Source organism: Lytechinus pictus, chromosome 11, assembly GCF_037042905.1.
Source record: "Lytechinus pictus isolate F3 Inbred chromosome 11, Lp3.0, whole genome shotgun sequence".
Lineage (NCBI taxonomy): Eukaryota > Metazoa > Echinodermata > Echinoidea > Temnopleuroida > Toxopneustidae > Lytechinus > Lytechinus pictus.
Window position 1 is genome coordinate 21,175,376 of NC_087255.1, and position 27,051 is coordinate 21,202,426.

Below are 27,051 nucleotides of genomic sequence, written 5' to 3' on the forward strand. Positions count from 1 at the left end.
ACAATAACAATGAGATAGGATTTATGATATCTTGGTGCAGAAGTAATTCAATTTTCTTTTGCAAGCATTTTATGATCTTTTCCCATAAGTGAAGATATCTTTTCTGAAGATACTACAATGGCAATGAAAATTCAAATATTTGCAATGTCGATAACTGGGGATGATCTTGAGTTTGACAATAATAAGCAGGTGCTTAAAATAGATTTTGTAATAAATTTGAAGAGCACTTTGAGACAGTATATATTAATTGTTTGACATTTGTTAATTTCCCCTCTCATTGATCTTTCATTCCAATGTTTTTCTTTCTTTCTTTCCTTTCTTTCTTTCTTTCTTTCTTTCTTTCTTTTTCCATCTTTCTTTCTCTCTCTCTCTCTGTTCTTCTTTCATTTTGCCCCTTTCCACTCATTCCCTGTGCCTTTCTTTGTTCCTTTGTGTTCTTCCCTGTTTCTCTTAATTTCTCTTTCTATATCTCTTGTAACATTTCATCTTCCGTGTTAACATATTTCCCTTCCTCTTAGTCTCCCTCTCTCCTTTCTACACTTTCCCCCACACTCTTTCTCTTGATCTCTCTTCACTTTCATCCCCACAACTCATCTCCTACCAAAAATCCCTGCTTCTTTCCCCTATCTTTTCCCTTCAATCCTTCTGTCCATCCTCTCCCACGACCACCCACCCATCAGTTGTCATTGATACCATAACTAAAATCATGGAAAAGAAAACCCCATCTCTGGAAGGGATGGACGAGGGGTTGACAGGCTGGAGAGAGAGGAGAGGACCCAATGTTATGGGTCATTTCCTAACTGCCATTCATCATCATCACTAAAATATGAAGGGAAGTCCCCACTGAGATTGGAGAACCCTTCTGCCAAATATATATCCTAAAGTCAATGTCAAAAGGAGTTAACTCTCCGCTAGACCTGACACTTATCCCCTTGTGCATCAGAGCAAAAGACATCTCATCACTTTGCGCTGTTTTTTATAGCATCTTTTGTGGACTTTCTTAAATATATTGTCAACTTGTCAACAGATTGAGATAGTTACTCTGTATTTTATGTCAGAATTTGTTTCATCCCCTCTCTCTTGTTATTTCTGTAATCATAATGATCTCACTTGTTACTCTTTCCTCACTTTGAAAGGGGGGGGGAGATCCATCCCTCTTGGGATTGGTTTGATATGAAGAGTAAATATATGAGGTGTGTGAAGTGGCAAAATATCAAGTTGCACGCTACTTGGAAAATATATGAATTGAACATTTTTCTTCATAATAGTAACCTTAATTTTTAACAATTATTTTTTTATCACTTCTTTATTTGATACCCTTACATCCCATCCTTCCCAATTTGGTCTCATCTCACTTTCACATGTTTCTATTCGTTTCTATTTTTCTTCAATTCTTTGATTCTTTTTTCTATTTCCTGCATTCTTTCTATCTTCCTCTAATCACTTTGATATTCAATATTCTTTTCCCACCTTTATTTCACCCATTTCACCATTTCTGTTTCTTCCTACCCCCCTTGTTGTTTCTTTATTTTTCTCTCATTATTTTAATATTTTCCTTCACTCCCATCCCATTGTTTTTCTCTCCACCAACCCCCCTCTCCTTTTTAATTCTTATCATATCCACCCATCTCACCCCCCCCCTGGAATCTCTCTTAGGTCTGATATGGTAAGCATTGATATGAATACCTACAGCAGTCTCCAGATCTTCCAGAAGGAGAGTCATCCATCCGTCTATAAATCAGGTGGAAGCGGCTCCAAAGAGGGACTAAGTCTATTTGGTAGGTTTCACCCTATTTCATATTTAATATCTTTAGTATCGGGGGCCCGTTTTATAAAGCCGTTCGTAAGTTAAGAGCGACTTTAAGAACGACTGGTGATCCTTTCTTATGGTAAATGATGTTCACCATTATATGTTGGTGATTATTTTGCGCGTAAGAAAAGATCACCAGTCGCTCTTAACTTACGAACAGCTTTATGAAACACCCACCAGATTTAGTATCTGATTTGTAGGTTTTTACCTTGTTGACCTCATGTATTCATTCCATATTTTTTCTTTACTTCCACCAACCTTTCCTTCAACATTTAATGTACAATCACTCAGGGGTGGATCCAGGATTTTCCAAAGGGGGGGGGGCACATTTTCCAAAGGAAAATTTGACGAGCAAAAAAAAAGAAAAAAAAAAGAGCTAATCACCTAAAATTTAAGGTCATTTCGTTCATGTAAAATTTGACAAGCAAAAAAAACAAACAAAAAACAGGATCTCACTTGTGTATAAAGGACATGTTCCCGTTAAAAATATATGCTGTGACTTTCAAAGGGGGGAGCACATTTGTGTAAGAACTACATATTTAAATTAAAAATTTTGATTATAGCTCTCCCAAGGGGGGGGGGGGGGGCATGAGCTGGGTGAGCCCCCTGGATTTGCCAGTGCGATCATTACATTTATCTCCATAATAATGATAAAGGATTTATAAATAGTTTTAAAGAAAGTGGTGCCAATCACAGTAGCAGTTTTCCCATGTTCACGTTGCATGATTACAAAAAAAAATGATTGTTAGCAGGAGTCCTACAGAAGCTGCTGGAAAAATGGCTCAGATATCAAATGTGTTAAAAAGACTGTAAAAGAAAAGATTTTTCTTTTAAGGATATGTCACTGATTATGTTTTTTTATATTTGTTATCTTCTTACTGATTTATGCTATCCCTTTCTCTGTGTTTCAACTGGGAAAATAAACAAATTTTTGTAAATTGAAACAATAATTTGAAGAATTCCTTGCAATTTATCAATTTAATAATTTACTAATTACACCAGTGATTTATGTGATGTTTAGGGGTCTTGAACAGAACAAGATCAGTCATTGGGCGTAGGCTAATGAGGTAAAAAAAAGGTTTGATTTTTTTAAATTTCAATTTCACTTTACTTTTTATTATTAATAAGTTTGTAAATATATTTGTTTTTTATCAATTGATCTTTTATTTTTCAAAATATGATGACAAGATTATTACATTCCTTTTGTAATTTCTTTGAAATTCTCTCCAGTCTATTTATCCTTTTGTTCTCTATTTCATTGTCATGAATAATTGTTTTATTTGCTTCATCATTTGCAATTGAAATTCCTTTTTACATCTTTTGTGCTGTTTTCTTGAATTGTTGACTTTAAGGTGTTCATTTAATTTTTTAATGATTATTTGTATTTTCTTTCTTCACAATGTAAAGTCAAAGACCTGTATTCTGAACTCGGTTTTAAATTAAACCCTGGTTTAAAGTTGTGGTTTAACTATGGAGAGCCAATTGGGAGATAAATCTTGTACAGGTTCAATTTATTAACTCACATGACACTCAAATTATTCATAACTGCTGGGAATGATAACTGAAGTATATTTCTTCATTATGAAAGCAAATGGAATCAAAACAGTAAACATAAGAAATATACAATGTAAACAGAATTTTTAAGTTTTTGGCTCCCCATAATTTTAGCACAGATTTAGACCGTGGTCTCACTTAAACCATACTTCAGAATACAGGCCAAAATCTTTGCCAAAGGATACCAATCATAGATTTGAGTATGTAAAGGGGGTTGTTTGCAAAGATTTATCTTTCTCCACTTGTTACTGCATGTATACTTTTATTCATAGATTGTTAAAATTTGTTTTCATTGTACAATTTTTTAAAACAAGCATTGCATGTGATAGATAATTTTCGCTTCTTATCTCATGCCGGGTTGATTAGTTTAATGAGGATATGGTATTTTCAATTTATTTATTATGAAATCAATACTGCTTCTGGTTTTCCACTGAGACATATTGGCAACCTATTTTCATCAAAACCAGTTGTCCAATATCACTGCTCTAACAGCTTGGCAGATATTCAAACGAGAACACTATATTACTCTTTTCCCAGTAAATAAGAATTAAAAAGCAAAAGGAAGAGGGAAAAGGTGAAATAAAAAAAATTGAAAGCAGACCTTCATTTAAAGAAATGACGGTTTTGCCAGAAAACTTTTCATGGGAGCATGGCATTAATTTAAGTTGGGTCAGAACATTGGTCTGACGTCAAGGCTATTGTCTGAATTATCAGCCGTGTGCAAAGCAAGACAGGACCATTTCATACCATGGAATAAAATGAAGATCAAAACAAGTTGAGAGCAGACTTTCATTTAAAAAAATAGTATTTTAAGGGCAGAGCCACTATTACATAGAGCTTGTTCCTATATTATATCATAACAGACAAGTAAAAAAGGGGGTAAACAAAGCCCAATAATAATAATAATTGGCATTTATATTGTGCCATCTATCAAAAAACAATCTATTCCGAGGTGCATTTTAATTATTATTATTACCCCGGCTTAAGCTCGAGCTGCCTTTCAGCGCTCGTGCATTCAAGGAATTAATGCTGGGTACCCATTCACCTCACCTGGGTCGAGTACAGCACAGTGTGGATAAATCTCTTGCTGAAGGAAAACAAGCCGTGGCTAGGATTCAAACCCATGACCCTCTGTTTGAAAGGCGAGAGTGAGAACCACTCGACCACGACACGCCCACACTATGAGAGAGAGGCCAATCAATAGGTCATCAAAGGCAATGGTCTTCAATGGTTTTAAAGGAGAATGAAACCCTTGAAACCAGCTGAATCCATATCAAAGAGAAAAATCAAAGAAACATATTGTTGAAAGTTTGAGGAAGATTGAATGAATAATAAGAAAGTTACGAGCATTTGAATATTGAGATCACTAATGCCATATAGATCCTCCAATTGGCAATGCAACCAAGATCTGTGATGTCACACACGTACAACTCCCTCATTACTTTAGTACTTATTTCACTTATATTCTCACTTTTACAGAGTCTATCACAATGTGAGGTGTTCTCTTTATGAGAGGACAAGTACAGAGGTTTCACAACATTATATCATTGATGAATCGTTTGTCATATGATTAGAATGAGCAAAAAGAGATGTTTTGGGGTATATTTTCAGTGTCCAAAAGGGGAGAGTTGTTCATCTGTGACATCATAGATCTTGGTCGCATTGCCAATGGGAGGATCTCCATAGCATTAGTGATCTCGACATTCAAATGCTCATAACTCTTCTATTGCTAGTCCTATTTTACTCAAACTTTTGTTGATCTTATTCTTTGATTTTTCTGCTTTCACAAAAGCTAACTTGCTCCAAGAGTTTCATTCTCCTTTAAGGACATAAACACCAGCAGTCTTCATAGCCCCACCTCAGGTCCTCAACTACTGAAATCTGGCCAGGTGCCATATTCTTAGATCTTCAAAGTTCAAACAATAAAATCTGTATTCTGAAAATTCTTGTATCTTTTCTTGTAAATTTTCTTGTAACTTTCACTGAGCACTTCTGATGTCAGAGCTATGATGCGTAGAGTTAATAACAGCGCATATATATATATCTGTGCGCAAGATAACATATCGAGATAAAGGGTATTCTGAAAATTCTCTTATCTTTTGCGTTCTGTTAACTTCCTTGTAAAATAAAAAGAAAATTTACAAGAGGTAGGGGGCTATTGTAACTTTATGGCGCATGCGATATTGTCGGTCAAAAATAATAATTTCTTGCTGCATCCTGCAATAACATCTTGTTTTACAAGAGGAAACATTCTGAAGACATTACAGAGACGGATTGGTAGACTTTTCAGCAATTAAAAATTTGTATTCGAGATGATGGATGTTTTCAAAGAAATTATGACTGGGAGAATAGCCATGTGTATTTTCAGCACCATCATAAGCGTCAAGGGCACAAGGGTAATTGCGCCTCAGGCCAACAATGCGCTGAATTATTTTTAAGAGGAAAAGATTCTATTAGTTGACCTAAGCATATGAAAAGTTTAATGATAGGTTGATGATAAATTATTGGACTTGTCAGAGATAAAATAGGAGATGTCCTCACAAAGATAAGACAATTTTCAGAAATCCAATTTCAGAGAATTTTAGCAAGCTGTTATCTTGCTGAGTTACAGGAATACCACCCCAGGTGTTTAGCCCACAATGCATCATTCTGAGTAATGTAGTCTTGTAATATAGTCCCACTTGAATAAATTACTCAATATATTTGCATTGCAAAAATTATGTTACCAAGTGGCAAAACAAGTACTTTTCCTCACAAAAACATTTCTGTTTCTCTGTTCAAATCAATTGTCAGTCAATTCTTTATATTATCAATATTTATCTCAAAAAGTATATTATGATACTAGCTAATTACACGACACATAGTCGGTGAGAAACCACACACAGTTCACTCCCCTTTAAGCCCTGTAAAAGAAACCTTTTAAACATGGATAAAAAGCTATAAAGGAGTCACAAGGAAAGCACAACTTTTCAAAACAATGTTGCTATCAAGAATTGAATAGCGTTTATGGGTAAAGAATTAAAATTTGATGGTTAATAGTTTAGGAGGCCAAATCAAGTAGTTTGGCTGACTCAAATCACTTTGATTTCTTCCCTGCCATTCTTTGTCACGTACGTCTCGCATCATCTTCACACACTCAGAGTGACTCTTTGATATGAGTCATGCTTCATTCATTAGTGTACTTCCCTCGATTTTAATGAGTGGGACTAAGGGCGAGTGGATATCCCCCATCATGGCTCATACTGCCAAAAATTACCCTTCCTCCCCTACCTAAGTGTCTGTAGCCTTAATCTCCAGACCCCAGTCAATTAGAAATCGATTTCAATTTCAGCACATCTTGTTTTGTCTACATATGGTTTTTTCACTTCAAATAATATAGAACGAACAGTCATTCAGCGGCCTATTTTTATTCATTTCTTTTATGTGTATTTGATATTAGATGTTCTCTACTTTTGTTGTCAAAAGCTTTTTCATTTTCATTCTTTTTTAGCTAGGGCCTTGTTCTCTAAAAAATTGAGTCCACCCATTGTTAATAATAATAATAATCCGCTTTTATATAGCGCATAATACATCAGAACGACATGTCTAAGCGCTTTACAGATATATTATTACCCCAGTCATCAGATTCAATCAGTCATTCCCGCACACAATGTGTGCACATCCTCCACTCCCTGGGGAGTATTCCAGTCAGTCGCCGGTGAGACGCTCACAGTACTGGACAAGCTACGATGACCTTCACATCCTACCAGGTACCCATTTAGCACCTGGGTCGAGAGTGGCAAAGTGTGGATTAATGCCGTGACAAAGGACGCCAGACCGTGGTAAGGATTCGAACACACGACCCTCCGATTACAAGTCAAGAGTCAGAACCACTACACAACGGCTCCTCCACATTGTTATGTTGCCAATGGAAGAAATAGTTTATCCAGATATAATTTGAGAGTGTATAAAATAAATTATTTCAATTTATCACACTTCTTGGCTTATGTGATTCAATTTGGATATGAATTAATGTATGTCCTAGGGCCTATTATGATTTCTTTGTGAAAATAGTGGAAAATCTGTCATATATGAATGTGATGTTTTGTATGCTAACAAAGATTAGAAACCAGAATAAAGGAAGGTTTTTTATGAAGTATTTAAGAGAAGAAAAAATGTGCATTAAAGATGATTTATAATTACTAGTGATCTGTACACTTGTATTCAGACATGTGTTTGATTTTAGAAAGATTTCCATGCTTTATTTTGGACAATAGATGGGGTAGTTCAAAATTAACGTATGATGGTGATCATTATTTCCATTTTTTTTTCTTATTGTGCTCCAATAAAGGTTTTATGCATCTGTAAGATTAAAAGAAAAAAATATGATACTTATTACATGACAATTTATTGATCATTTATTAGGTACCATATTTGATTGCAGAACAATAAACATATATCATGAAAATACCTGTTCTTTAATGCTTTTGCAAAAATAATACTTCTGAGAGTGGTGCAATATACATTAAAGGAATGGTCCAGGCTAAAAGTAGTTATAGCTTAATAAATAGAGTAGAATTCACTGAGCAAAATACTGAAAATTTCATCAAAATCGGATAACAAATAACAAAGTTATTGAATTTTAAAGTTTAGCAATAATTTGTGAAAACAGTCGTCATGAATATTCATTAGGTGGGCTGATGATGTCACATCCCCACTTGTTCTTTTGTATTTTATTATATGAAATTAGGTTTATTCAAATTTTTACCTCCAAGAACTAGAAAAATTGGATTGACAACTGATTTACTGCATTAAATATTTATTGCTGCAACGTATTTCATTATAAGGAGACATATTATTCATACAAGTATGAAATAATGAAAAAATTATGATTTTATGTAATAACATAAGAAAACGGAAAGGGGAGATGTGACATCATCAGCCCACCTAATGAATATTCATGACGACTGTTTCCACAAAATATTGCTAAACTTTAAACTTCAATAACTTTATTATTTGTTATCCGATTTTGATGAAATTTTCAGTATTTTGCTCAGTGAATTCTACTCTATGTATTAAGATATAAATATTTTCAGCCCGGACCATCCCTTTAAAGAGGCTGCATATGGCATTATTTGGTGATATTGTTCAAAATAAGATTTTGTATTAAATGTTTTAATGGATATTTATAACATACATTTTTATCAAAATTATGCAGTGAACATTATGTTAAGTTTTTTGTCATGATGCAGAATTCAGAACAGTTGTACATGACTGTAATATTTGGAACAAGAGGTGGCACTGTTTGTTTTCAGAGGATGGTCCAATCAATTTATCTTATCTCCTTCATTTCACTTTAATTATTTTTCTATCAATGTAACAAATGCCAATGCCATGCCATTAACAATTACCCCCATGCAGAAATGTCTGTCTTAATCAAGTTTGATTTTTTACTTCCTTTTATTTTCATTGTTTATATTTAAGTTTGAATTTGATGATTGGAATTTTGTTGAGTAGATTCATTGAAGCTTTGAGTTGTTGAAATTCTAATGTATCTGTAAGTTTTGATAACAATACATTTTGATCTTATGTCACTGCTAATAAATACAATGATCCATCAAGCAATTAGTTTGTGTTTATGATGTTTCTATTGATTTGAGTTTTTATGAAATTTCGTTTTTTTTTATAACTTCTCATTCTAATGAATATTATGAATGAATAAAATCAAATAAAATAATCAAGTATTGTAATTGGGATGATTCTCACTTACAAATGCATACTGCTCTCATTCACATTTTTATTTTTTTTACAAAAACTTGATTCATACCTTTTACCAGACTGTGGTTCTTGCGTCCATCTCGAAATCTTGACCTTCTTCTGAAGCGACAGGAAGCGGTTTCTTTCTTCTTGAATCCAAGGAATGCGGAGGTCACTGGATCACTTCAGAATTGCCTCAAGAATATCAAAAATGTTCCGGTAAGTAAAGGAAGGGGTTTTCAAGGGAAATCAGGGGGAGGGGGAAATTCGCCCCCAAAATACTCGGAAGAGCCCTGGAAAAAAAAATAAGTAGCCCCGGAAAATCCCCATTCATTGCCATGATAAAGCTTATCCAAAATCAAAGATTTAGGCAGTAGGTTGCATAAAGTAGCCCCCCCCCCCCGATTATGACAAACAAATTTTTTTCCTGGGGATTACATAACCACCAATGATATTTTGAATATATTGCATATATCAATTTAATGATCTTTTACAAAACCCCTTTATTGCCTTATTCTTTTAAGGGGCCCGTGCATTCAAAACCTAATCCATTGCAAAAATGTTTTTTATGACTCTTATGTTCTTGTAATTTATTATTACTCTGTAAATTTACATCCTGCACGGATTGCACGATGGTTTTGTAAGATTTTGGTCCCTCTAGAGGGGACGAGACGACCCTCCCCTAATAAAGGCTGTCATCAAAAATATGAAATTCTAAGGGGGAACACATTCCCCTATCCCCAGGATTGCTGTCCATGCTAAATATTTTGTATTTGAATTGTTCTTATCCTAATTGCTATTGCATTCTTTCAACCTTAATTGATACATATTTGGAAGAGAATGAACAAAACAATCGGCCTTACTTTTGGGTTGTGACTTAAGTGCCAGCCAAGTAGCAATCTAATTTTGTTTTACCTGATATTCAGTCATCAGGTTTAAGGTAACCCCTACAAAAGTACATGAATAAAGAAGATTACCAATGGAATGGGGATTGTACTTCAATTGCTTGCTGACAAAAAGAATCCAAAGAATTGAGTTCTGATTGGCTATATCTGGAAAACCCAAACATCACTGAATTTATAATTGCAAAATGTTGTTGTCAAGGATAGATGGACTCAAATTTTCTTGACGTTTATTTTTCTTTCAGAGAATTTTCAAACAGATGCAGCAAGCCCAAGCCTCCATGACAGACTGGCAATCCCTATATAAGGTAAAGGAAATCTTACGTTACCATGGTGATTTTATGTATGATAACAAAAGTTTTATAAAGACATGCTTCTGATGATCATCCATGCTATCAATAATACACAATGATTGTAATAAGAATAATGCTAATTTCACTAGCAACAACATTTACTTGTTGATATTTGGATTCTGTATTTCCCATTGGCTTTGTACACGGATCATCTATTCTAGTAGGCAATGGGTTAACCTTTTAAAGACTGGCTGATAATGCTATAACATTCTATTCCCACAGACCCCTCCCAGTCCACATATATGCAGACTCACTCTACAACAAGTTAATATGTTGTATAAAGTAAAGATTTTATTATTTAAACATTTACAGATTTTGTTCATTTTGTTCTTATAATAATAGATAAATTTTAATCTCTATTACTCCTACAGACAGCCTACAATGCCATCAATATAGCTGAGATATGCCGGGCGCAGAAGGTTGATGTACCCATTTTCAAAAAGGTAAGATGAATTATGTTCTCTGTGGAATGGTTTTTTTTTTATGTAAGTGGAGGGTGTCGTACAGATACAATACCAGGGGGGTGTTTCACAAAGACATAATGCCTAGTTGCATGTGGTATAAAAGGCATGCCCGCATTGGTCAGATCATGCCAAGAGGACTCACACTACTGCGTATTAATCAGTGATATTGTGCATTGCATATCATGTACGCATCATCATTCAAATGCAACTCTAATTCATTCCGGTACCTATATCTTTGTGAAACACCCCCCAGTTTTCTTCCCTTTGGTGTAATTTAAACCTTCGGGAGTGTTTCATGAAACACAACATCAGTGGTTTTGAATGACAAATTTTCTCTTAACCAATCAGAATGCAACAATTTCTGTAACTTATGGAAATAGTAAAAGTCACAAACTATTTGTCTGAATAAATTTTATTCATGCATTTATTAACTATGGAAATTCTCTGTAACAGTAAAGGTTGGGTTTATCAGCACATTTGGTGCTCAGTTGATTTTTTTTCACCATCAAAGCATTGGTAAAAAACACAGTAGACATATCAAATATGCAATGTATTTTTTCCCTTCCTTTTCGGATTCCAATAGTTTTATATCACAGAATTGAACCATATCCTAAATTAAAGTGGACTTCAGCCTATAGACCATTATGATTAAGCATGGGATCTGAAAATTCAATTGAAATATTTGTAGTGACATCCATTATAATTTTATTTATATGAAATGATTTATTTACTATTGATTAATCAGATCTCGGAAGCATTCACCAGCGATGTTCACCATGTTGCTGCAGCCATAAGTCAACTGGTAAATATCTACTTCATCGGGGCCCCTTCTTACAAAAAGTTACGATGGATCCAATCAATCGTTACTCTATGGATATCCATCAGTGTCATAATTTTTTCTACAGGAAATTTGCAAAATGTCCTTTTTACACAAAGGAGAACACACCAAATTGTCAAGAAATCAATGAACTTATGGATATACATTCATAACTAGAATTTTTTTTGAACAAACATGCATTCTTTATGTTGACTTTGCTGGCTTTCCATAGTTAAAATTGATTGGATCAATCACAACTCTTTGTAAGACGGGCCCCTGATTTTAACTTTTGTACTATCATTTAGAATGATCAAAACACTATTCAATCGATTGATTGTAAACAAGTTGATGTTTTGCTGTGAAGATTTCACATATTACACTGAAGTAAATTATCCTTTATATTTAAACTATCTGAATAAAGTACTACAGTTGTCTCCATGTCATATACTTATCTGACACTCTCGTCCGTGACAAGCCTTTCCACCTGGAACTTATCTAAAATGCACATCTAAACATCTTTTTTATTTATATAACCATATATGCAAAATTCTATTTGAAAAAAAAATTATATTGAAAATGTTCTACTTTTTAGAATAATATTTGATGAATAATACTGCACCAGTATATTTAATTCCATTTTCACTCCATTTATTTCACATTAAAAACCATACAGAAAATTACAGAAAATCACAAAATTACAAATAAAAAATTGTTACAGGTACAAAAGGACTGAACGTACAACATAATTAAGTCACTCTTGTAAAATAATGACACACACAGACCTCATTTATCAATAAATCAATTACTTCCAAGAATAAGTAAAGTTAATAAAGTTGTTGGTATGCTCATTATTTATGTGTTGACTTTTATCTATTTTTAAAGGTTGACTTTGAAGAATCTTTTGCTCAGAAACGATTTGTTGTGAAACCGCACGTTGATGAGGAGCTTGATCAGAGTAAGCATGTCACTTTTATAGTCCAATAATTATTTGAATTTATTTTATTATGCACCAGTACATCAAATTCATGTCATGAAATATCAAGTTTTATGTTGAACACCTGTAAAAGAATCTCCATGAAGTGTATTCATGAATGTATAACTCCCATAGAAAAAGAAGAAGAATCTCAGATATTTTCTAAAAGATATTTCAGGACATTGTACATGCATTCTTATGTCTGTAGGGGGGTAAGGGCGATAAATCTGGCCACCCTCGTTCACTGGACGAAACCAGATTTAAAACTTTGGATAGATGATGATGGTGATGTTGATGATGATGATGATGGTGTTGATGATGATGATGATGTGGATGATGATGATGTGGATGATGAGGATGATGATGTTGATGATGAGGAGGACAAGGAAGAGGAGGAGGAGGATGTTGATGATGATTATGATGATGATGTTGATGTTGATAATGATTGATGTACAATCTAGGGAAGCGGACATACAGTACTCTACCAAGCTTGATGACAACCGTAGCAAGGGAAGAACTTGATAGACTTGGATCAGAGGTAGAGGAATGTTCCATCATATATGTACCTCAGGTAGATATTCAGATTTTGTTTCCTTTGAACGTAGTAGTGAAAAATATCCCACATCCAGAAACAGAAAATACATCGTTATTTCTCAACACAAATATATAAACTAAATAGAATCTGAGGATCAGCTAGCACCCCTCATTAGCTCTCTGCAATCTTTCATCAAATAATATAACTAAAAATTGTGATAAGGGAATTAATACAATTGTGATTTTATTGTGTTTTAAAGAAGTAATGATACATCAACTTTTTCATTTTGACACAAACAGAAGTGCTCTATCAAGGGCCTTGTTCTATCTCCAGTCATTGTGAACTATTATTTTTGTTTAAAGTTCAGATTTGAGCGACTCCATGGGGCATTTTCACGTAAAGTAATTTTAGCATACAGATCCCACACTACTCAAAATCATCATTGTTTCTCTTTGACTTTTATGTTGGTATGCCTATTAATTTGGTATAATTAATCTTACTCTACATATGTTTTTACCTGTCTTACAGCTTGGATATCTGTTGGCCTTACCATGCACTAAACACATGGCTGAAACCAAGGATTTCACAATTGAAGGCTTGCAATTCATGGTAAGGCAATCTATGAAATTTATGATAATGTTCATGCATATTTATGGAAAAGGAAACATTTGCATGATAACATTAGACTGCTACAAGCCTTTGAGGTGCCAATTATTGCTTCAACCTTTTTTTAGGAGAATTAAATGAATTTCAGAGGATGTGAATGAACCCTAAGCTATCTGCAGAAGATGTAAATAAACCCTTGGCCATCGTAAGAAGATGTCAATAAACCCTTGGCTAATAATAATAATAATATATTTACCCAGGGTAGCCACTTCAGGTCCACTTCGGGTCGAGTGCAGCACACTGTGGAAGAATTCCTTTCTGAAGGAAATTACGCCATGGCTGGGATTTGAGCCCACAACCCTCTGTTTCAAAGTTCGGAGACTAATCCACTGGGCCACGACACTTCAGAAGATGTCAATGAACCCTGACTTATCTTTAGATGTTGATAAGCCAATAGCTATCTTCAGAAGATGTTAATATACTCTTTGCTATCTTCAGAAGAAATAAATGAACCATTAGCTATCTTCGAAAGATGTCAATAAACCCTTAGCTATCTTTAGAAGATGTTAACATACTCTTGGCTATCTTCAGAAGATGTGAATGAACTCTTAGCTATCTTTAGAAGATGTCAATAAACCCTTGGCTATTTTCAGAAGATGTCAAAAACGCTTAGCTATCTTCAGAGATGTCAAAAACCCTTAGCTATCTTCAGTAGATGTTGATATACTGTTGGCTATCTTCAGAACATATCAATAAAACCTCAGCTATCTTCAGAAGATGTCAATACACCCTTAGCTATCTTCAGAAGATATCAATAAACCCTTGACTGTCTTCAGAAGATGTCAATAAACCTTTAGCTATCTTCAGAAGATGTCAATAAACCCTTAGCTATATTCAGAAGTCAATAAACCCTTAGCTATCTTCAGAAGATGTCAATAAACCCTTAGCTATCTTCAGAAGATGTCAATAAACCCTTAGCTATCTTGAGAAGATGTCTATAAACCCTTAGCTATTTTCAGATGATGTCAAAAACGCTTAGCTATCTTCAGAGATGTCAAAAACCCTTAGCTATCTTCAGTAGATGTTGATATACTGTTGGCTATCTTCAGAACATATCAATAAACCCTTAGCTATCTTCTGAAGATGTCACTGAACCCTCAGCTATCTTCAGAAGATATCAATAAACCCTTAGCTATATTCAGAAGATGTGAATGAACCCTCAGCTATCTTCATAAGATGTTAAACCCTTGGCTATCTTCAGAAGATGTTAAACCCTTGGCTATCTTCATAAAATGTTAAACCCTTGGCTATCTTCAGAAGATGTTAAACCCTTGGCTATCTTCAGAAGATGTTAATGAACCCTCTGCTATCTTCATAAGATGTTAAACCCTCAACTATCTTCTTAAGATTTTAAACGCTTACATGTTGCTCTCTTCAGAAGATATCAAGGAATCCTTAGCTTTCTTCGCAAGATGTTAAACCCTTAGATATCTTCAGAAGATGTCAATAAACCCTTGGCTATCTTCAGAAGGTGTCGATAAACCCTTGGCTATCTTCAGAAGATGTCAATAAACCCTTGGCTTCACAAAAAAGTTGATAACAAACGTAATTCAACTTTTGAGAGCACTGTATGTTGGGAACCTAAATATCATTGTGGAGACGTCATCCAGTGGTTATTACTCTCGTCTTTCAAGCTAAAGGACCTTGGTTCGGTTCATAGCCATGGTGTGTTTTCCTTCAGCAAGAAATTTACCTACATTTTGCTGCACTCAACCCAGGTGAGGTGAATTGGTACCTGATAAGATGAAATTCCTCCATTGATTGAGCGCTTAGATAGCCGAGCTAAAGCCGGGGTAATCATAATAGCCGCGCCCACCGGGAGACCAGTGGCTACCCTCGGTAAATATACTGTTGTGGTTATAAATATTTTTCTGTGTGATTCCTTTTATTACAGTTCATGTCCAACAATGTTGTTCATTACAAGAGTGCAAGAACAAGAGGTATGTTTTTTTTAAGAATTAGAAGTAGGTGGGTAACTTCATAGAATATGTAGTCCAACCTGGGACACATTGGATCTTCCTGACTTGATCCGTCTCGGTTGTCTGATAAAACTATTTAGTTGTAATTCTCTTAAATTATAATGGTTTGGACAGTTCGTGAAATGAAGTCGGAGTGAAGTGAAGTTCAGGTATAAATGGAGATAAAGTTGGTTGGATGTACAAAATTATTGATTATTCTATAGAATTAAAGATATAGCAGATATAGACAAATTTAGGTATTGTGAAGTAATGGCAAGAATAGAAAACCCTTTAGCCCGTATTCTGAAGTCGGGTTTAATTTATACTGTGGTCTAATTCTGATAAAATTATGGGAAGCCAAAAATGTCAGAATTTTGCTTACATTGTATGTTTCTTATGTTCAATGTGCTCTTCCCTAATTCTTTAATAGTGATGACAATTATCTTATCCTTCCCAGACAGTTAAGAGTGATTTGAAAGTCAGATGAGCTAATTCATCAAACATCTACTGTTTAAGATTTATGTCACCATTGGCTATCCATAGTTAAACCACAACCTTAAACCAGAGTTTAAATCAAACCCAAGTTCAGAATACGGGCATGTATGTATACCATCATTTGCCCACTATCAGCGCTGCATGTGCTTACCTTTGTATGTTACCAAATAAATCAAAATAATCATAGAAATGTATTGATGAATATATCATTCTCTCTTGTTCAGCCCTTGACGTCAAGTTAGGCGACACCCATTGTGACATCACAGACCATGAAACACAGATCATGCATCAATTACAGAATGATATCCTTCGCAAGTCACAGGTCTTCTATGCTATCATGGAATATGCTGCTGAGCTTGACTGGTATGTAACACCAGGGCCCCATTACATTAAGCTTGGCAATTGATTCAAGGGGCTTATTTTTATAATTGATTGCATTGATTATTGTATGTAATCAATCCTAACAATCAGACCCACGTTCAATTGCTAAGCTACATGTTACGGGCACCAGAATTTTTAGTGGTAGAATTTTTTTGTTTATTACACGACACCTTGTCATGTTCAGGGGCTGAAAACTACTCACTTTTCAGAGCTTAAAGGTTGAAAACACAATTTTCACAAATTTTCTTTGTCATTTGGGAAATTAGTGCAGGGTGGGCCATTGTGATATTGTATTGAGTGCTATAAGTCAGAAATTGTAAATGAGGGAAGATTCTGACTTGGACCAACCACAAAAGTACGTAACTTATAATTTTCAATTCAATTCTTTATTCCATTTCCATTCAAAACGAAATACAAAGTAATGTAAAGTAATAAAAATCAAGTACAATTTTACAGACAAGCATATTACACTTTTTATCAAGCCTTATCAGATCTCATATTATTACTTTTTTCATCAGATTTTTGCTTGTCTGCATTCAATGTGAGTAAAAGGGAATAAAAAGTGGCCCAATTTAGATCTTGGGGAAACCTTGTACATCATGGATTAAACCAATTTTTTATCCATTCCTCACAAGTTTGATTGCTATGGCCATTGCTGCCAAGGAAGGCAACTACATCCGGCCGGAGCTTATCCCTGGTAATCAGTTAGACATCATAGGAGGCCGTCACCCCCTTCAGGAGCTCTGTGTTACCCCCTTCGTTCCCAACGACGCTCACTTTGGAGGTGATCACACCAGGATCAAAGTCATTACTGGTCCAAATGCCAGTGGGAAGAGTATCTACTTGAAACAGGTATAACATCGCACATCAGAAACGTGATACCTTTTGCAGAGCTGCCAAACTTTCAAAGTAGAAAGTAGTAATCAATAAGCTCAAAAGTCATAATTTCAACATAAAAGTCAAAAAAATTTATGTGCCACGCTGTATTATAAATTTCTTTGAAGATGTAATATAAAGTACAGATTACTTAAAAAGAAATGAATCTTCTTACTGTTCAGGCTCAGATTCAAAATCATCTCTGGTACTCTCTCTTTTGCGTAAGTCCAAGAGAAAAAATAACCCAAGATGAGTCAGTATTTAAGCGTGTGGTGATAACATTCAGAGCGATGTAAACAAAGATAACAATCATGCGAACAATGACCGTCATTGGCCGCCTTCAGATGAGTTCATCACTGCCCAATGTATTACTGTATAGATTTATATGTTAACATACTTATTTGCCTTTAAAAGAGTGATAATTAAGGTCAAAAGCATGATTGCATAATTTGGCATGAAAATCATGATAATTTTAACTTTTTCTTAATAGTTGGCAGCTCTGCTTTTGCGCTGATTTAATTGTATCTTGTATGTTGCGGGGCCTTGTTTGGATGATTATCAAATCTAGCTGTGGATGTCAAATCTAAAAAAGATATGAACATGTGTATTTTTTACTTCATGATTTGGAAAATAGAAATCAAAATATATAAACATGGACCAAAATCTAAAAATCAACACAAAGACATCAGGCTACCATGCGAAGTGAAAACAAACAAATAATGAAATATTTGTGTTGATTTGATTATATCTTGAAAGTTAATACAGGACACTGGTCCTCTGTGTGGCACTGCAGTTGACTACAATTCATTATAGACATTCATTTTTTTTGCACCAAAAATATAAAGTTATACATGTATACATTTCCAGAGGAATTGGAAAAGCATTCAAAATAAAAATATGAATAAAACAGAATTCTTTCATATGGTATTCTTCTTATGATTCAAATTGTCTCATATTTGTGACTGTCTTAAAGTAAAAATTTAACTCAATTTTTGCACCATGATTGTAAAGTATTCAAGAAATGGACTGTTACTATTTAAGGACTGATATTTGTGATATTTTAGACATTAGACCCTCTAGTTCAAATATTGGGGTAAAATGTTTTTTTAAATTTTCATCGATTTGGCTTTGTAGTCTTTTGGTGTATACATTAAAAAGTATATCTATGCTCTTTTCTTTTGACGGGATAGGTTGGTTTGATCACATTTATGGCTCTGATTGGTAGCTTCGTACCTGCAGAGAAGGCTAGTATCGGCATGCTGGATGGTATCTATACTAGAGTTCACACACAGGAATCTGTATCAGTGGGACTATCAACATTCATGATAGATCTTAACCAGGTTAGTAATCCTTTCAGCAACATCGTATTGAAATAAAGCAGTATTATATAGAGAGGTGTAATTTCAAACCTATATTCTTGTCAGGAGGTAGGGAGTTCAAACCCCGGCCGTGTCAGACCAAAAGACATAAAAAGATGGGAGTTGCTGCTACCCTGTTTGGCGTTCAACATTCAAGGGATAGAGCCTCGTTGATCTGGTGCTGCACAGTGGCTGCCGGGCCCTCTATCAATTGGGCAAAAAGAGTTTTTCAGAATATTTCTATTTCGAACAATAAAATATGAATTTATCATTTAATCATTTTATCATTTGTCTGAGAAGTTGTGACTAGAAAATAGGGATCACCATTTCAAAACCTTGTTGCATTATGTCTTGTGTTTAAAGATATATTTGTAATATAGAATTTGAATCAAGACTAATCATATTATTTTGGAGTGATAAAGAGATCTATTTCAAAACTTTTTCTCCATGCAAACATAAAAGGGGTGTGAAGTAAATAAAATTGAAATCATGGCCTTAAATGGGAATTTTTACGAGAGGAGAAAAAGATGTAAAATGAATTTAAAGAATAAAGGATATATTGCATTCATATAAAAAGTAGAGAAAATTGAGAACATAAACCAAAAATAGATTTTGACCATTTTAAAAAAGGCATCTGTGGTATATATTACACCTGAGCAATATACAATTATTTAAGGGTGATTATCATAAAGGATATTTGTCAAGAAGAATAGTTGAATAGACAAACAGTTTAGAAACAGTAACACAAAAAAGAGCACGAAGATACTATTCAACTGGAATTTTGAGAATGCAAGAATAATACCTTCATGTCCTTTGCTAATTTTGCTATTACAGGTTGTTTTCTAACAAAGTGTTTTGCATTTTTTCTTTCATTTTTAAACATACTAAACTTGTTCTATTTATGTGAACTGTAGGTCTGAATGTTAGGAGTGGAATTTTAGAAAGTTTGTAGTAAAAAATTGTAACTCTCTTTAAATATGTCTATTATTTCATTTAATGAATATTTGTTTTATTTTACAGTTTATGTACTCAAGAGATCAATGTTTAACAAGCGTTGTTTTTTTTAGCTGGTCTTTTTTTTTCATTTTTAGCATACACCCAAGTAATCACTCATTTGAAATATTTAATTCTTTATTTTGGGAAAGTATGATATGATATGAATTTTGTTTGTATCAATATACCCATTTACAACTGTAAGCTCAATATTTATGTTTTTCGTTTATAACTGATTTGTATTTCTGATTTATATGTTTAAAAAGTTGATAAAGAAAGGTAATAAAGCAATAAATTCAGTTCGAACTGCTTCCTTTGTGAATTTCAAGCTATCTGTAGCGATCCGAGACGCAACCAAGAATTCTCTTGTGATTGTTGATGAGTTTGGTAAGAGTACTGATACAGTGGATGGTCTATCTCTGCTGGTGGCTTGTATTAAACATTGGGAAGCTAAAGAAGCAGACTGTCCTTATGCACTGGTTTCAACACACTTCCATTCAATCATCAGAGAAGGTCTTCTGTCAGCATCGAGATATCTCTCTTATCAGGTGACGGTCAATTTAAAGAAAATGTAATATTATCTTGGTGATGGGGAAAGTCTTTTAATGCATTCACTTCTACAGACAAAAAAATTATGTTTGTTTGTATTTTGACATTGGCTGTATAAATAAAAGATTAGATCTCGACTATCTGATGTCATCAGTAAACCATCATTACTTATTATTATTACATAAACATTATTACATTATTAGTGCACTTTTCCATCATTGACATCACAGATCATGCAATCTCTCAGACGCACCGGTTAGCGAGGTGTCTCTACCGGGCAAGTCCCGTGAGGGGACAACGCAGGCACAAATCCTCGTTCCGCTGAACCTTTATTTTGAAAGTACAGAGGGAATTATTCATCCTCAGTTGTACTGGCAAAAGTACTATTTTTCCCTCGGGGCTTCGCACCTCGGGGAAAATAGTAATGCCAATCCAACCTCGGACAAATAATTCCTGCTATACTTACTCAAAGCCTGGTATATTTGTATACTATGGCCACTTCTACTATGACTACCAAAACTTGCAACTTTCTTCTTCCTGCAATGAGCTTCATGAAAGTATACATGTATGATTGCCAAATATCTCTTCTTTCTTACTATTTCTTCATCTACTTCCTTTCAGACCATGGAAGTACTTGAGAACGAGGGTGAATTGGTATTTCTTTATCAGCTGATTGACGGACATGCCAACTACAGCCATGCAAGCCACATAGCACTGACCGCTGGTCTACCAGATGAACTGGTCAAGAGGGGTATACAGGTAAATACAAAGTTTCAAGTTTCAATTAATTTCTGATCTTCCCCCCCCCCCAATAAAAAATTAAAAAAAAACGAAAATGGTGTACAAGAATACAATGAAAACGTACAAATAAGATGGCAACCTTCGAGCCATGAAAGAGCACACACATCCCACAATCCCTAGTTGCTCACAATCCATGAATTGCCGGTAGTGTCAAAGAAATAGTTATAGTGAATATGAAGTTATAATGCTCCAAGTAAAACAGGCTAGGAGTGGGGGTGAGATGAGCAGTTGGCCCTTAAGTCCTTCATAGCAAACTAACAAGAGAAAGGAGAAGTAGTGGACTATAAAGATAAGTGTGACAAACCTTTGAAAATTATGGTTAGAAGCAACATGATCGATGTATGTACAGCATATTCATCTTCAACATATTTCTAATAAGGAAGAGAGGATGGAAAGTAGCTAATAAAAACAAATAAATATAAAAACTAGGTTGCAATTATTACAGAATGAAAATGAACACAGGAGGCAATTAGTAGGTAAATAAAGTGGCAGTTGTAGAATACCGGCATATACAAATTGTTTTTATTACGGAAGTTGTAATCCTCACCTAATGATTCAACAATCAATCCTACGTTCTGTTCTAGGTCTCCAAACTTCTTAGAGAGAACCAACCAATCCTCAGAGTTGATTCCACAAACTCTGAGACCCAGTATAAGAGATACAAGGAGATTCTGACCAAGTTCCTGGAACTAGACCTAGACTTTGACGACCTACCTGGATTCTTAAGAGATGAGGTTCTCCAAACTCCATCATCAGCCTCTAATAAGTCCTAAGCCAAGGGGTATGATAATGACAAGATTCTAATCAAGTTCCTGGAACTAGACTTAGACTTTGACGACCTACCTGGATTCTTGAGAGATGAGGTTCTTCAAAGTCCATCATCAGCCTCTAATAAGTCCTAAGCCAAGTGGTGTGATAATGACAAGATTCTGACCAAGTTCCTGGAACTAGACCTAGACTTTGATGACCTCCCTGGATTCTTGAGAGATGAGGTTCTTCAAAGTCCATCATCAGCCTCTTATAATTCCTAAGCCAAGGGGTATGATAATGACAAGAATTTGACCAAGTTCCTGGAACTAGACTTAGACTTTGATGGCCTCCCTAGATTCTTGAGAGATGAGGTTCTTCAAAGTCCATCATCAGCCTCTTATAAGTCCTAAGCCAAGGGGTATGATAATGACAAGATTCTGACCAAGTTCCTGGAACTAGACTTAGACTTTGATGACCTCCCTGGATTCTTGAGAGATGAGGTTCTCCGAAGTCCGTCATCAGCATCAAATGAATCCTAAGCCAAGTAGATTCTGTCCAAGATATTTCACATGAACTTAATATCTTCCCAAGATCTTAAATGAACAATATCTACAGAGTCCATCGTCGTCATCAAAGATGAGTTGCAAATCAAAGGACTTAGGCTTGACTTTGGGACTAACACTTGATATGAAATTGAACTAAGTTTTTTTTTTGGTACATCCCATTGTCGATTGTACTAGATTCATGAGGGAGCAGGTTCTCTATTCTTCACTTTCCCAGAAATTGACCATCTGCATGAAAAAGTTAATAACTGATTAACCCACCTTTTGTTTTTAAAACATTGAAAACCTGACTTGCATTTAAACCTGTTACCTAGTTGAACAAGCTGGTACCTGTACAAAGCCCGTGTGAATGATAGAATGTAGTAGCTAAAATGTTGAATTGATCAGCTGTGATTTCCTTTCATAAACTGAGTTAATAAAATTCATTTAAATTTATTGAAACACTTCAATAAATCTGTATGCAGAATTCCTTTAAAAACTTACATTCTGTACCCATGTTTTGGATGAAACTGTAAAATATATCTACCGTGATATCAGTAGTCTGTTTTTAATGATATTTTATATAAATTTGATTGCTCAAATCATCAGCATTTTCTTGAGCTATTTGAATTGTCTAAAAGGAAACAAAGAACACTTTTTTAAACAAATGTAATTCAGGGTGTGAATTGCCCTTCTGAATAGTGAAATCGTACACTTGCATTCACTTATACAAGATGATGTTAACATTTGTTGTATCAGTATTGCATCTCAATTGATGTGTGAAATAATAACCAATTTACTATTATGTGATATAATTGTATCTGATATGAGACTTAATTTGCACATGAATTAGATTCAGAAGCTAATCAGTGTAATCCTTGTAACCTGGCATACTTAGTCAACAAGCATCAACCATTTTCTAAACTTCAACATCAGAGAAATAGGAGAGAAACGATAATAATGGGAATTCATGGCATATACCCTCAACATTTAGACTCTGCCAAAAGGATATTGCTCCCTCTTGTGGCTATTATGCACACACTTGCATATAATGCACAATCCATATATTTGAGTGATAACATTTTTGTCATAAAAAGAACCCTAATTGATTTGATCTTGTCATAAAAGTAAAAAAAAATCAACACATCACCACAGCCCAGGTTTATGAGCCATTATATGCCCTATCATAAACAGAAATGCTTGTTTTTATGACCTGATTATACCTCTATTGGTACATTGCCTGCTTAAATATATCGGTTTATTTTGATGTGACATGTGTATATTCGATTTGCAAGAGAGACCAGTGAGGATTTTATATAGTTCATGTATACAAGTTTATTAATCATTGTGCTTTATATTGTATAATTAATAAGTAGTAGCATATGATTGTTTACTCTTTAGATACATTAAAAAAAACAAATGTACAAGTTCACATGATATTTTTAACATGTGTTGCCAAGTTCTGAAAAAACGAGAAATCCTGTTGAATCAAAAAAATGTTTGTAATAAATGATTTGTCTTAACTAATCAATCTAAAAAAAACTTTATTCAAATTTTGTTCTTTGCATAGAAATACATGTCTTTTAGTTGCCTTTTTTTTTAGTTTGGGAGAGAGGCAGAGAAAAAGAGAAGAGGCAGTGGGTGTATAAAATAAAAATTGTATGCAATAAATAAATTATATAGAAATAAAGGATATATACGTTTTTGGCCGTAGTCAGGTATTGGGCATGTGGCAGAAAATTTGTACATCCTTTTGTTCTACGAAATTTGGTTATTTCATTTTATTTTTTTCATTTACATTCCAAAGTAGAACTGGGAGAGAGGGGGGGGGGGGAGGGGAGGGAAGGGTGGGGGGGGGGAGAAAGGGAGAGAGAAAGGTAGCTATAGAGAGAGGGAAATGGAGAAAAAGACCAGGGACATATGGGAAGGGAAATGGGAGAGGGACATAAATATCTGTAATATTCGGGAGAGAGAGATAAAAGAAGATGTGGATTTTCTAACACTGATGTTCCTGCATTTCATTTTGTTTCATTTCTTTTTCTAACATGTCATGCATGTGCGTGACGTGTGTATTTATTCAGGGAATTAACGCACACTGGTTTCTAAAATCACATTATGCTTTCATTCTCCACATAAATCTGCCTCACATATCCCATTCACATCAATGATGGAGGAAACTTCAATAGATGAAATATCTGTAGATCTGTTATTTGATCATGATCTACCTTGACGTAAAGAAAGCGTCAAAATCATACCTTTTTAAAGGGACGAGAAGGAAGGATAAGAATTTTTGTAAAACTTAATAAAAAGCATTATGGATTTTAAAATGTTTGCAATTTTTTATTTTGATGAGGGGACAACCAATATAAGAAATAGATAAAATGCATGCAGAGGAGAGTAAGAGTGTTCGATGAAGGATGTGATTTCTGCAAGTCTGAGATGAATCCAGTCACTCCATTTCAATGGGACAAAACTGGATTGAAAACTTTTGACTACAGACTGATGTATTTTATAGATAATCATGTCATATAAAGGGTTTTAGTATGATCGGAAAGAAGGATGTGCACAAGAAAATACATATTTCATTGTTAATTCTTTTTAAACAACACTGTTTACTATATGAATCGTACAATTGTTTAAACAGTTTAAATAAATGTTTAAAATCTTAAGCAACAAAGTTTAATTTCTAATATTCTCAATTAACCATGGTTGTTAAACTACTGTATGATTCATACAGTAAATAGAATTGTTGAAAAGTCCTAAACAGTGGTTTTACCATGTATACAAACAATGCACATTAATTTACGAGTGTGTGTGGCGATGCAGCGCATTTGAGGGTATTTGCAATATGCGAAAGCATGAGGCGTTTACGTTGGGTGCTTTTGCATGTTATTGTGAATACCCGAGATGCCTGCATCGTCCATAACATCACAAATATAAAAATGTGCATTATTTGTTTTATAAAATGGGTCAGCAGTATGATTTTGTAGTGGGAATGCTGTTCGAATCCCTCTAATTTTTCAAGGATCGCACAGATAAAGAGATAACTCCTACTTTTCTATTATGACAAAAAGATGATGATGAAACAAAGCAAACCCCCAAATTTTGTTTAATTTCTTCATAATTTCCACACAAGAAATGTCTTTTTTTATTAACATAGGCCTCTGCAATGCTTTTCTTTATTCTGATTTCACCATTATTCTTTCTAGATATATTTATAGAACAAAATATATGAATACATACTACATTGATTTGCTGTGCTCTTTTAAGTCAACCTTCAATCAAAACATGCACCAATCTACTCCATGATACAAACCCTTTTTTAACATTGTTACCATGGCAACCTCACATCACGGCGACATCTTTAATCGAGTTGCTCTACATTATAATATGTAAAGTGTGATTGTGCCTGTTCAAGTGGCACGTACCCTTTTAGCGCACAATGTATATTCTAGTTTTCTTCTCAAATTAACCTTGCATCCAGATTTATATCTCTGAGGTGGATGTTTAGTGGTCCAACTTTTGTTATTAGACACTCAGCCACTGGATTTAAGGTTCAAATCCAAGTCAATCGTGACATGAACTTTGAAAATACCATTCTATATTTATTTACTGCTAACCCCTCCCCTTGAAAAAAAATTAATTAAATAAATAAATAAATGAAAATACACAATTATTACAGAGGGTCTTCCCCCCCCCCCAAAAAAAAAGGAAACTGACAATAAATGTCTCATAAAAAATATCACAACACTGCATTTCAAACATTTTGGGTTAATGCTTCATTCCTACTATGTTTTCTTATCTACAAACCTAACACTCCTTTTTTCATATTACTTTCCATGGTGAAAGAAATAAAACAAAACAAAAATTAAGGTTAATAAGTTATAAACTATTATTCCTCTTTCAATATGTAATGTGTAATATGCACACTTCATGCATGGGTCGGGTGCATAACAAGATTTAAAGAAAGGATGCCGATAAAGTCAAATTTCAACTTGTAAATTGCATCAATAAAAAGGGAGAATCTCAGCTAACAAAATCATTTATTCATTATGACCATGAATTAACTATAAAACATCAATAATTCTTGTGTTCTTTTATTCTGAAACAAAATGCATATCATGCTTTTATTCATCAAACTCATCACCTTATTTCTCCTCATGCGTTTTAGACTGCCCTGCATTGATTTCAATTTTCCGATGATGTTAAAGGTTCACTTGAGCATTGCAGGTTATTTGCGGGAGATACCACACGATCTATTATTAAACAAGATTATATTAATTCTGTAAAATCAATCAAATCAGGCCCAAAGCTCTTTAATGCCGTGTTATTCATCAAGTCATTTCAATAGCTTATGGATGTACATGTGCACAACTCTTCTGCTTGTCTCAAATTTATGATTATTTAATCAGCGTATAGCTGAAGGCTTCTAGTGAGCTGTACATGTATGTCAGCTAATTTCCTAAGATTTTGCAACATGCAAGTTAAGTCAAGTCCTCTTGAGTTCTGTTAAATCCACAATAACAATTTAGTCATTC

General features: G+C 34.4%; 1 protein-coding gene across 1 annotated transcript in view; it reads left to right on the forward strand.

The window, feature by feature from the left end:
* The window catches only part of LOC129271557 (mutS protein homolog 5-like), a 31,005-nt gene extending 6,959 nt beyond the window's left edge, over nucleotides 1-24,046 (forward strand). The window contains exons 2-16 of the mRNA XM_064106998.1: nucleotides 1,657-1,778; nucleotides 9,181-9,319; nucleotides 10,248-10,310; nucleotides 10,727-10,798; nucleotides 11,565-11,621; nucleotides 12,519-12,591; nucleotides 13,071-13,180; nucleotides 13,673-13,753; nucleotides 15,705-15,750; nucleotides 16,488-16,626; nucleotides 17,280-17,496; nucleotides 18,711-18,860; nucleotides 20,201-20,419; nucleotides 21,042-21,179; nucleotides 21,806-24,046. Coding sequence (XP_063963068.1) covers nucleotides 10,263-10,310; nucleotides 10,727-10,798; nucleotides 11,565-11,621; nucleotides 12,519-12,591; nucleotides 13,071-13,180; nucleotides 13,673-13,753; nucleotides 15,705-15,750; nucleotides 16,488-16,626; nucleotides 17,280-17,496; nucleotides 18,711-18,860; nucleotides 20,201-20,419; nucleotides 21,042-21,179; nucleotides 21,806-21,994 — 1,539 coding nt within the window. The 5' untranslated portion in view covers nucleotides 1,657-1,778; nucleotides 9,181-9,319; nucleotides 10,248-10,262 and the 3' untranslated portion in view covers nucleotides 21,995-24,046. The remainder of the gene's footprint in view (nucleotides 1-1,656; nucleotides 1,779-9,180; nucleotides 9,320-10,247; nucleotides 10,311-10,726; nucleotides 10,799-11,564; nucleotides 11,622-12,518; nucleotides 12,592-13,070; nucleotides 13,181-13,672; nucleotides 13,754-15,704; nucleotides 15,751-16,487; nucleotides 16,627-17,279; nucleotides 17,497-18,710; nucleotides 18,861-20,200; nucleotides 20,420-21,041; nucleotides 21,180-21,805) is intronic.
* Nucleotides 24,047-27,051: the final 3,005 nt, after the last annotated feature.